The sequence below is a fragment of the Bison bison genome, unplaced genomic scaffold (assembly GCF_000754665.1).
Source record: "Bison bison bison isolate TAMUID 2011002044 unplaced genomic scaffold, Bison_UMD1.0 scf7180017864304, whole genome shotgun sequence".
NCBI lineage: Eukaryota > Metazoa > Chordata > Mammalia > Artiodactyla > Bovidae > Bison > Bison bison.
In genome coordinates, this window is record NW_011494876.1 from 16,578,853 (window position 1) to 16,591,368 (window position 12,516).

General features: G+C 44.1%; 1 protein-coding gene across 3 annotated transcripts in view; it reads left to right on the plus strand.

Moving 5' to 3' along the window:
• Nucleotides 1–12,516, plus strand: part of IP6K2 (inositol hexakisphosphate kinase 2) — a 24,073-nt gene that overhangs the window by 489 nt on the left and 11,068 nt on the right. The window contains exon 2 of one of the 3 annotated variants that reach the window (XM_010851898.1): nt 2,423–2,518. The exons of 1 other annotated variant lie outside the window; for it this stretch is intronic. Coding sequence is in view for 1 of the 2 variants with exons in the window: in XM_010851896.1 (XP_010850198.1) it covers nt 8,939–8,947 (9 nt within the window). In the remaining variant the exon portion in view is untranslated. Of the gene's footprint in view, nt 1–2,422; nt 2,519–8,675; nt 8,948–12,516 lie in introns of those variants that run through there. One more of the 3 variants, XM_010851896.1, reaches the window with a different exon arrangement.

Genomic DNA, 12,516 nt, shown 5'->3' on the forward strand with positions numbered 1-12,516 from the left:
CTGGGTCGTTGAGGGAGGTCTCCCCAGGACATTGGCGTCCACGATATCTCGGGTTATTGATGGGAGTCTCCCTGAGTCTTCTGCTGGAGAACTCAGTGCCTCAGGTACGGTTACCTGAGGCTGGCAGCTGTGCAGCCATTTTGAGTGTTGAATGTCAGTTGGGTTTGTCAGCTGGTGTCAGCGGGGGGAGAGGGGGTATTTGCAAACCTAACCGTCTTATCCCCCAAAGCTCTAAAATGGATCCGGGGACGTCTTCTTCATAGTGATAAGCTTCACCATGGAGGGAGCGTGCAGATCTTTCACGTTGCGTTGATTGCAGACTGCATTTTGTCTCTTGCGTCCAAGTGATTAGTTTTTGGATTTTATTCAATTTCTTATAGCCGAATTGTAGAAAAATGAGTCCAAATATTGTGAAAAGAAAATGTAGAAACCAGTAAAATCTAGTGCTCTTAGATACTGGGGAAGTAAAACTAATCAGTGCTTGGAATGAAACATTTTGGTAGTGAAATGTACATAGAACAAGAATAAGATAAAATCATGTGAAAGAATAGTTTTAAGCACTGAAAGTTCTGAAAAGTGATAACAAAAAATGTTGCAGATCACAAGTTTTATGATACTTTGTATAAAGCACCATGATTACAGTAGTTTTCATGAATTGTAGTATTTAATTATTTGCTGTATTTGCATTTTTAGCAGGGTAACATTTTAAGGGAACTAAAATGCTTATTTACATAGATTGCTCTTGTGGAGTTTGTGTAATTTCATCCTGTAACCTGGTGTTTAGGATTTAAAGAGAAGTTTCAGTCTGGTATTGTTATTGTTTTAACTTTAACCACTACCAAAATTAGAAACCTGAGCAAGATATATACTTTTATCAAATTGGCGTAATGAATACGTGATCATGTTGACGTAATAAACCAGTTGATCACTTGGTAGTTTTTTCTGGAGGAAAAAGTTGAATGGTTAGCTGGTATTCTACTTGGTTTACCTGCTTTGTAACTTCAGACTTTAGAGTAGAATTCGCAGGAATTGTTAGGAATCGGACGGATGAGAGCTAGGACTGGAGTTGATACAGTTGTAAAAGCCAGTTTAGCAGATGTAATAAACTTCTTTTCGTCTCAAGGCTTTGCAGGTGACATCCACCAGCCCTCTATCTGTCTGAGCAGTGGAAGGTCTGAGGAAGGCATGACTACTGACTGATGAACTGTAGCCAGTCTTTTTTGCAGAGGGGTGCAAGGGGTGCCAGAGACTTCTGTAAGCACTGAAGATGTCACCCGTCGCTAGGCAACAGGGCTAAGACTGAGCCTCCCCAAGGCCAGCTTGCTGAGGTGAAAATTTTCCATTGTTTGGCTCAAGAAGGATGCGCTGGGGATGAATTTTTCCTTCAAGTGAAGTTATTTTACCTCGTGGGGTAATCACCTTAAAGACATTGAACACATTTTTGTATAGTAAATGATTGCTTTCATGTGATTACATTTTAAAGCATATTTTTGTTTTTTAAATAAATTATATTTTTATTTGCATACCAAGTAGCAATAAGCAGTTCTAGTGTTTGCAGTATATTCTGGTAGCAAGGAAGAAGCCTTTTCCCCCAAAATTGAGTTAAGTGTTTACCTCAGAATCCTCAGAATTTGAAGGAAAAGAGTCTCCAAAAATGATGGATAAGGTGGTTTAGGTCTGTTAACCATCCATCCATCACCAGCCTCTGCAGTTAGGAACTCCTATCCGATCTTCACACTCTGCCTTCCTCTCCTCCCCTTATAAAAAAAGTTGAAATTTTAGGAGGCCTGTCCCCAAACTATAATATCCATAAGTATTTCATGGCATATCACTAAGACAAGGGGCTACCCACAGTTTCTACACCAGTAGGCCTTTTGTTTGTTGTTGTTCACTAACAGAGTCATGTCCGACTATTTGCCATCCCATGAACTGCAGCACACCAGGCTTCCCTCTCCTTTACTATCTCCTGGAGTTTGCTTGAACTCATGTCCCTTGAGTCGGTGATGCCATAATTTCTTGATTTTTCTCAAATATTTAGTCATGGTCAGATGGCCCTGATTGTTTCATTGGTTTTTTTTTTTTTTTAATGGTCAGTTTGTTCAAACTAGGATCCAAATAAAGTCTGCAATTGCATTTGGTGAAGTGTCTCTTAGATACGTATATCAGTTCAGTTCAGTCGCTCAGTCGTGTCCAACTCTTTGCGACCCCATGAATCACAGTGCACCAAGCCTCCCTGTCCATCACCAACTCCCGGAGATACATATATGGTCACTCTGTTTTGTAATTAATCTGTTGAAACATCTGTCATTTATCTTGTAGGGGTTACCACATTCTGGCCTTTACTGATCACACCCTGTGTTTGAGACCTTTTGACAATGGTGGCCACGTTTGAAGGGGTCATGACACCTGTGTATCTTTTTAGTGAAGAAGTTGTGATGGAGTGGCCAGGACTCAATCAGAAGTGAGCCCCAAACCGTGAACTCTTGAGGACTCTCAGGGACCTGTAGGGCCGCACAGTGTAAGACCCTCCTCCTCCCTCTGTGTCATATGGTCCAGATTTTCCATGTGGAACAGTGAGTCTTACCCTTGGCCTCCAGGAGAATGTAGGGATTTTGCTCCTTGTCTCCTCACAGACCTCCTCCTCTCACTAGTGTTGCACCCTCTGCCCACAGGCTGTTCATTTACAGGCATCTTGACCCAGACCTCTTCTTTCTTTGCATGTTACTTGGAGTGCCATCTGCTCTTTCCTTTGCAGCTAATTTCCAAATCTGTTTTCAAGTTAGGTTCACTTAGGCTTCACTCCCACCTTACCAATTACCTGCGGTACATTTCTTCTTGATGGCTTGATCATCCCTTATATTTAATTGTTGGCAGGTCAACTCACGTCTTCTCAGCTGTATCTGACTTTATGAACAAAACATCCTTGTTCTGACTTGTTTTGAAGACTTAGTATCTGACTCATTCCTGTAATTTGATTCTGTGTATTAGGGGTTCTGAAGAGAGGGTCTGTGCTCGCCAGCTCCACGCATGTTATGCAGAGTTCAGGGAGGGTATGCATTTTCAGGACAGAGGCCTACAGTTGTCTCAGATTTTCTCCGGGGTCAGCTGCCCCCTCAAGGGTTGAGGGGGGCTACAGCGTGCTACACCTCACCCTCCACCAGATCCTTCTCTATCTTCTCCCCTCCCTCCTTAATTCCCCTGTGTGGGCTGGGCTCTGTGGGTGCAGTGCAGAAGACAGGAGGCCCTGTGCCCTGCCATGTGTGCCACTGAGTAGGGGAGATGACGTTAATGAGGTCACTCCAGGTGAGACAGGTGTCTGGAGATGGCAGTTCTGATGTCTTAGTGGCCCTGGAGCCTGGGGGCTGTCAGGATGTTTTCCCACCTGCCCTCTTGGGACAAACAGATGCAGAGAGACTCATAAGAAGAGGAAGCCCAGGCGGTGAGATGATGGAGAGATCAGCTTAGTTGCAGTCCTAATGGCCTGCTGGGGGTCACAGCCCTGTTTGTTGGGGGGCGGCTCTTCCTGCTGTCATATCCTCCCTCCAGCAAACTCCCAAGCTTGGGACTGGGAGGGTGTGTTGCCTCCTTCTCTTTTACCTTTAGTTTTGATGTCTTCCAGTAACCAGATATTAAATTCATAAGCTTACAAAGTTACCTGAAATATTTCTATGGTATGAAACATGACAGAGAAGCGTGAGAGAGTTTTCTAAGGCACTCAGTTTTTCTTTAAAAGCTTAAGGATTTTTCTTCTTTTGAACCCCTGTTACACATGAGCTTCTAATAAACATGAAGAAGATTGCTATCTCTTCCTTTGTTCCTTAGGTAAGAATGCAGACGGAGAAGGCTCCCGGCAAATGCTGGTTCCTGCTGCCCCCACCCCTCCACTCATGTCACTGTAGTAGTGACCGGCTGGACCTCTCTGAAGACACGTTTTTCCTTGTCTCTCTGCCTGGTTAACTTTCCTGGTAAAAAATGTTACCCCAGTGCTCCAGGATGCAGTAGCTTGCATACCTTGTGGGTCAGGTCAGAGTAAAGAATAGGTGCAATCTTTTAAAATCTCTGCTCTGTCCCAGTGGCAGTTCTACTTTTAGGACTTTTTCTTACAGAAATACTTCACAGGTATGCAAAGACAGATACAGGCATGCTCACTGCATTATTATTGTAATTTCAAAGTTGGAAATAGTGTCGATAGGGAAGTAGATAAATACATTACGATTTTGTGTGACTATTACACAGCCTTTAAAAGGAATCATATATAGATAGATGTAGCAGGCTGTCTAAGTCATATAGTATAGTTGGGGGGAAAAAGTGGCAAAACAGAAGACAAATGTTGAATAATTTTCTCAAAATCATAGAGACAGAAAGTTGAATGGTGGTTTCCAGGGGGCAGGGGCTAGGCAGAGTGGGAAGTTACTACTTAACATGTATAGAGTTTCAGTTTGAGATAATGAAGAAGTTCTGGAGATAGTGGTGATTATTGTACGACATTGTGAATGTACTTAACGCCAGAGAACTGTCTACCCCAAAATAGTTAAAAAGGTAAATTTTATATTGTGTGTATTTTATCAGTATTTTTTAAACATTAGGTGAGAAAAATAAAGCTGATTTTACTGGCGGGAAGAAAGGCAAAACAACGTATATAGCCTGATCCTATTTCTGGAAAGAATAGAAAAGTGCATTGAAGAAAATCAACAGGATGAAGAGACCCCAAGCTAACAATGGTGGTCATTTTATCACACTTATAACCAGTTTAAAAGTCTCTTTTGTAAGAAATGAACAGGATGTCCTTTGGCGCTCTGTTCCTTTACCTGTCACCCCTTTCTTCACCCTCCCCCTCCACCAGGGCAGGCTTAATACGCCCTTATCCACTTACACTGTCAGGTCCATCCTCTGACCTCCATCTCCCGCTGGACTTTCTGTAGGAACTGGGACAGTGGACAGAGGACCGCTCACGTTTGAGGAGTGCATTACCCACCCGTAAACCAGGCAGGAGGCTGGATTTTTCATCGTGTTCCCATCTCATGGCACCTCCTTAAAGTTACCATGCCTGGTGTACAGATAGAGACATGAGAGTAGGTGAAGCACCGTTTATTCCCAAGCATCAGACAGGCCCAATATGTCAGGGAGAAGATTTGTAAAAGAGTTTTTTGGTACAATTTAAGTGTGCAGACTTACAGAGAGGTATTGAAAGTTGGGTTTCTTGTAATATTTATTTTTAATTGCACATACGTGTTTAGTTATTACCTCTTTATAAATAAATAACTTCCTTTAGAAGTTAACGCTTTTTATCCACACAGGAAATGGCAACCCATTCCAGTACTCTTGCCTGGAAAAATTCCGTGGATGGAGGAGCCTGGTAGGCTACAGTCTGTGGGATCGCAAAGAGTCGGACTCCACTGAGCAGCTTCACTGACTGGTCATGAATTGGTTCTCCGAGTTGCCTGTGTGCATTTCTGCCATTCCCGTGGCCACATTTGGAGGTGGTCTCCTCTTAAATACTGTCCTCTCCTCTCAGTGTGTACATTGTCACTGGAACCTTTCTCCAAGCTGGTTGTGACCCCTGCAGTGCGGCCCTTTTATTGTGTTGATATTTTAAAATAATAGCTTTATTAAGATACAGTTCATATCCCATGTGACTCATCCCCAAAGAAACCCTGTATCCCCCACCCGCAGTGTTGCCCCCTCCCCGCTGACCCATCCACCTTCCCGAGAGGCCTCGCACCCTGGCTTGTTTGAAAGGACACCACTGCACTGCGTCCCACCAGAACTGGAGAGAGGAAGTCAGCGCTGCCCAGCTGGCCCTGCTGTCAGCTGTGGTGGTATCTTCCAGAGACCGTTGCCTTGTGACCAGGGAGGCTGTAGCCCTTTACCATTTTGCCATTTTCCACATGGGAGATTGGAGGTGGAGGACTCCCACTTACTCAGTAAGAGTTAGCTGCCCCTCGGCGTGTGAAATCTTCCTGGATCAGGGGTTGAACTCGGGCCACCTGCATAGGCAGGCGGATTCTTAATCCGTGGACCACCAGGGACGTCCAAAGCGGCTGTATTGGTCCTGTTAGCATGGGACGCTTTCATACCCTTGAGGGGAGCGCTCACCTGAACGAGGTATTGTGAGACCCGGAGGAAACTGCCCTCCGAGCATGGGATCTGGTGTAGCGCGGGGCACACCTTGGTTCCTCCACCGGCAGGCACAGCACTCACTGCGCTGGCCTGCGCAGGTCAGGGCTGCCTGGGTTCTGGCTGCCCATGAGGACTGAATCATTTTTGGCACCATTTGTTTCAGAGAATGGGTTCACGTGTCATCTGGTTTGGGAACTGCTGAGAAATGAGCAGGGTAAACACTGACCACAGGCAGGGAGCATATGATCTTGCCTGAAGCTAATGGACTGTTGCTTTACTGGCACAAGAGAGAACCATGAGTCAGGGTAGGAAAGTCCCCCATAGATCAAGACCAGTTTTGGCCAGTCTTCAGGCATCACTTCTGTTGTTCCTGTTGGGTATGTTGCCTACGCAGTGGTAGGAGTTGCAGTTGCATCAAGGAGGAAGAGGTGCCAGATGGAAAATGGCCCTTGAAGAGGGGTAACAGGCATTTTAAGGAGGACTTAAAGTTCTTGGTCTGTGCATGGAATACATTTAGGTTCAGTTCAGTTCAGTCCAGTCTCTGAGTCATGTCTGACTCTTTGCGACCCCATGAATCGCAGCACGCCAGGCCTCCCTGTCCATCACCAACTCCCGGAGTTCACCCAAACTCATGTCCATCGAGTCGGTGATGCCATCCAGCCATCTCATCCTCTGTCGTCCCCTTCTCCTCCTGCCCCCAATCCCTCCCAGCATCAGAGTCTTTTCCAATGAGTCAACTCTTCGCGTGAAGTGGCCAAAGTATTGGAGTTTCAGCTTCAGCATCAGTCCTTCCAATGAACATCCAGGACTGATCTCTATTTATAAGTAAATTTGATATTCTGGTAAAGGGGACATGTGATAACTTAGAATCAACAATTTAGATTTTCTTGAAGGAGCAGTGCTCCAGTTTTAGCTTGAAAAACTTTAAATTGCTCAAGCTCTGTCATGCAAGCATTGTAACTGATAAACGTATTTCTGGGTTGGCTGAAAGTTCCTTCTCCTTGTCCCTTCTCCATCTTTCGGCCCTCAAGTCTTTCATTCCAGAAATCTGGTCTGATGAGGCAAAGAGATGGACCAGTGTGATCCTCAGAGAAGCCTCTGGGAGGCTGCTGTTCACCTTATGGAAAAGTTTGTCTGCATTTTTGGAACAGAATCTGCTGTTTTATTTGTTCCTCAGAATTGGTGGGAGGATCTGCATTGTTGTGACTGTCATGAAATACACTTACAACTTGTAGTTTCTCCTTTATTAAAACTAGAAGAAGATGCTAATGAGGGGGGAATGAACACCTGGTGTTGGACCCCAGGCATCTGTGTCAGGTCAGTTGCAGGGCTTCTGTGTTGTCTCTCCAGCCCTGCTGTGTTCTTTGGTGGAGCCACTGCTTGCTGTGACATGAGGGTGACCTCGTTCATCTCAGAGAACATCTTGTTTTCCGTGATGAGGCCTAGGTGGTCTGGTGCCTCAGTGCAGCCGTGTGTAGGGGAGTGATCACAGTATTTACTCCAGAAGGCTGTGGGAGGAGGGGAGGAGTTACAGAATAGACTAAGGGCTTGGTGAACAGTAGCTCTTGTCTCTGGCATGGTTGTATCCCATCATCACTGAAGGCTGAGTTGGTCACTTCCTCCTCTGACCTTTCAGCACCTTGTACACACTCTGGGGGCAGGATTATTGGGATTATTATCCTCACTTGTTTACATGTCGTTGGTCTCCCAGTGTCTCCATTGTGGAGTAGAGCTGTGAGCTTGCAGTGTGGGTGGCATCAGTGTCTTTGTGGATGAGTTCATAACCTTCGAGAGCTGAGCAGCCATCTGCGTTTTTCTGTTTCGGTCATAGTGAATTCTTTTGTTCTTCCTCCTAATGTTTTCACTCTCAGTTATAAAGATAATAGACATGCTCTGAGTTTGAGAAAATTTCAAGAAGTTTGAAGCACTCAGGAAACTAAAGAGAAGGGAATAATGATCTGACCACTTAGTACAGGGCAGATCCAGCTTTTCTGGTGGCTGAGGTTTATATAATGTAACATAAATATATGTAATTGATTTATATAAACATATAAGTATCATCCATCTTTAAACAAAAGAATTTACAGTTATGAAAACTGTAAATAAGAAAATGAACTTACCTGCAAAACAGAAATAGGGTTACAGATGAAGAAAACAAACTTAGAGTTACCACGGGTAAGGAGAGGGGAGGGATAAACTGGGAGATTGGGATTGCCGTATGTATACACTACTGTATGTAAGATAGATAAGTAATAAGGACCTGCTGTATAGCACAGGGAACTCTACATAGTAACCTGTAATGGTCTATGTGATAAAAGAATCTAAAAAAGAGTGGATATGTCTATATGTGTAATTGATTCACTATGCTGTACATCTGGAACTAACCTAACATTGTAAATCAATGATACGCCAATAAAAGAAAAAAACACCAGTAAGGTAAAAAAGTAAATTTGGATTGAAAGAAGAAAACCAAAAAAAAGTCATACATTTAAAAAATCGATACTACAATACTTTTTTTTTTTTCTGCTGTGGTGAGTGGCACATGGGATCTTAGTTCCCTGAACAGGGATCGAACCCATGCCCCCTGAGTGGAAGTGTGGAGTCTTAACAACTGGACCTCTAGGGCAGTGCTAATACTATATAGTACTTTCCCCCCTACCTTTCGGGGCAGTGTGCTGACCGCCTCATTTTATGACAGCAGTGTCGTAATTTTTCTATAAAAAGATCACATAGGGATTTCCCTGGCGATCCTGTGGTTAAAAATTTAATATTTTTTTTTATACAGTGACTCCAGGGCCTTGGAAGGAGATGAACAGCCATGACCCCTGTGAGTCAGTGTTACTTTTTTAAGTGATAACTTAGCAACCTGAAAGCTGGGTCTTTGGGATGTCAGCTCAATGCTAACGCAGAATTTCTGAATGCTAATTAGTATATTTGTAAATGGTGAGAGGATTTTAATCTTCTTTTATCCACATTTTAAAGTTTTATTCTTCACTGACCATGCTTTTGCCTGATTTTCTACAGAGAGAATTTTCCAAAAGGTTGGCTTTTATTAGATTAAGAGCTTAGGCTCTGTTGACATGAAACGGTACCACAGCAGCAGGTCCCAGATGAGTGTTCAGGTGCAGGGCCCTTCATTTACACGCCCCGGTTAATGCAGACTTAATACAGTGGGAGATTATAAATACAAAATTAACACCTAGTCGATGCCGAGAACGCATTTGGTGAAGGGTGTGGCTGTTTAATGGTGGTACTACCTGTATGGTTGGGGTGGGTTTGGATCATTGCACCAGGTGCCTCTCGAGGTCTCTGTTGATCTGTGTGCAGCAGATACTCACGACGCACAGGTGATTTGAGGCACCTCCTATGGGGTGCTGACTCTGTGCTGGTGCTCTTCTGGGCTATGGAGATTGAGCAGTAAACAGAGCAGTCACTAATCTCCAACTTTATGGACTTGGTTTTCTGGTGGGGGCAGGGTGGAGGAGACAGAAAATGAACAGGACAAATAAAACATATACAGCATGTTAGATGGTGATAAGTGCTGAGGAGAAGATAAAGCTGAGTTGTGTAAGGCATGTGGATGGGGAGATATGGCACCTTCAGATGGGGTGGCTAAGGAAGACTTCATTAAAGAGGTGATGTTTGGATAGAGAGCTGAAGGAGGTAAGAGAGTGGGCCAGGAGGATATCTGGGAAAGAGTGTACCATGCAGAGGGAATGGCAAGAACAGAGGCGCTGAGGTGGGTGTGTATCAGGCATGTTTGAGAAATAACAAGAAAGCCAGGATAATTGAAGCAGATTTGCTGTTGATCTTTCTTTCGTGATGGGTGTTTTACTGGTAGGCTTATTGGACCATTTTGCGTCTCTTCTGCTTATTTGTGTGTAAAGGATGCTTTTGCTTTGACTTTGCAAGAATCAAAAAAGATAACCATGCAACTGGTATAGGTCTCCTAGTATCAGCCGTGTGTGCGTGCTCAGTTCAGTTCAGTCGCTCAGTCATGTCCGACTCTTTGCGACCCCATGAATCGCAGCATGCCAGGCCTCCCTGTCCATCATCAACTCCCAGAGTTCACGCAGACTCACGTCCATGCGGTCTCAGCCACCCTCGCTAAATGGGTGTGTGTGCTCAATCCAGTCCAACTCTTTGTGACTCTATAGACTGTAGCTTGCTGGGCTCCTCTGTCCATGGGATGCTCTAGGCAAGAAGACTGGAATGAGTTGCCATTTCCTTCTCCACTCTTAGTATTAAGAGTAAAAGCCTGCTAAAAACTAGGCTTTGAAGGTGAGCAGATGGCTCAGGATTAGCAGTGGGTGTCATGGATTTAAGAGAGAACATGGCTGTCCCTGAAAGTCTACCATCAGGGAGCGCCCTCACAGAAAAGGCAAAGCCCTTACTTTAACCAGGATGGCGACCCAGGCTTACCTTGCTTGCATGAGTGACTCAAGATGCTCAGTGGAGGCAAGTGAGCCCAGTTAGAATAGACAGGAGGGTAGATAGGGGGTGAATTCCAGCTAGTGCGTTTCCATGTAGAAACTATTTGTTAGCTGATAGGATCTTTTAACTACAATCTTTCTGATTATTTTAATTTGCACTTGTTATGAAATTTTTGTAAATTAAAGTATAAGGAAAAATTCAAGCTCTTTATTGAAATATAATTTATATACAGTAAGATTCATTGACATTAAATCTCTAATTTGATGAGTTTTGACAAATTTATACAGCCATATAATCACTGTCCAGTCACAGCATAGAACATTTTCATTACCCCTGAATGTTCTCTTGGGCCTCTTTGCAGTCAGTCCTGGTCCCCTACCCTCTGCCCCCTGGCAACTACTTATCTACTTTCTGCTATTGCTTTTTCTTGAATGTTATGTAAATGGAATCATACAGCAGACATTCTTTTGTGATTGGCTTTTTTCCAGTTAATCATAATGTTTTTGGGATTAATCTTTGTTGTTGTGATTAATCTTTGTTGTGTATATCAGTACATTCCTTTTATTGCTGAATAATATTCCATTATATGGATACATCACAGTTGGTTTATTCATTCCTCCATTTGATGGACACTGGGATTTTCCCCACCTTTTAGTTACTGTGAATAGTGCCACTGTGAACATTCAAGTACAATGTCCTTATGTGAACATTTGTTTTCATTTCTCTTAGGTCAGTACTATGAGTAGGATTACTGAGTCATATAATAAGTATATGTTTAACTTCATAAGAAACTGCCAAACTGTTTTCCATGGTGGCTGTACTTCTTTTTTCCTACCAACAGTGTTTGAGAATTACAGTGACTAACCCTGGTGGTATAGTCATGGGTTGTGAATGGATGTGGGCACTGGCTCTGAGGCTCATGGAGAAGGTTCAGCTGGTAAAGGTTGTTTTGTTGCTGTCCCCTGTGACTGCTCAACCCTGGGGCTTTTCTTGAGGCAGAGTAAGTGGCCCCAGCAGATCCTGTCTGTAGCCTCCCAGGTTAACCAAATTCTAGATGTGTGAGCTAAGGGCCCAAGGGTCTTAGTTGTTTTATTTTCAGTATTTTAAAGGATACAACTATTAAGGCATTGTTTCCAGCAGAACCTTAAACAGGCTTAGGGCATGAGCTGTGGGGGAAATATGTGTCATGTCCTAGGATGAATCATGTTCTGCATTTCTCACCGATGGATAGTTTCGTGGACAAATGTGAGGCAATGTGGAAAGCTAAAACAGATGCTAAACGTGAAGTCAGTATTTTCCGATTATTCCCTTTCACACTAGGTTCAGGGTCCATCACATGGACTTCTTAGTAACCATTAATGTTTTAGGATTCCTGGGAAACCAGGCCTTAGACGACTCAGATGTTGAAAAACCTTTAAGAGACCCAACTGCTCAAACCACACGTGGGAAAAGATTAGCCGTGAAATGCAGCAGATTCTTGGGGCATTTTTCTTCTGACCAGGCTGAAGCCACTAGAGATATGCTGCTGCTGCTGCTAAGTCGCTTCAGTCATGTCTGACTCTGTGTGACCCCACAGACAGCAGCCCACCAGGCTCCTCTGCCCCTGGGATTCTCCAGGCAAGAACACTGGAGTGGGTTGCCATTTCCTTCTCTAATACATGCATGCATGCTAAGTCACTTCAGTCGTGTCCAACTATATGCGACCCCATAGACAGCGGCCCACCAGGCTCCTCTGTCCCTGGGATTCTCCAGTCAAGAATACTGGAGTGGGTTGCCATTTCCTTCTTCAATGCATGCATGCATGCTAAGGCACTTCAGTCGTGTCCAACTCTGCGACCCTGTGGACAGCAGCCCACCAGGCTCCTCTGTCCACAGGATTCTCTAGGCAAGAATCCTGGTGTGGGTTGCCATTTCCTTCTCTGATCTATGGTATAATCATTGGGAAATTGCTCCTTCATTTTC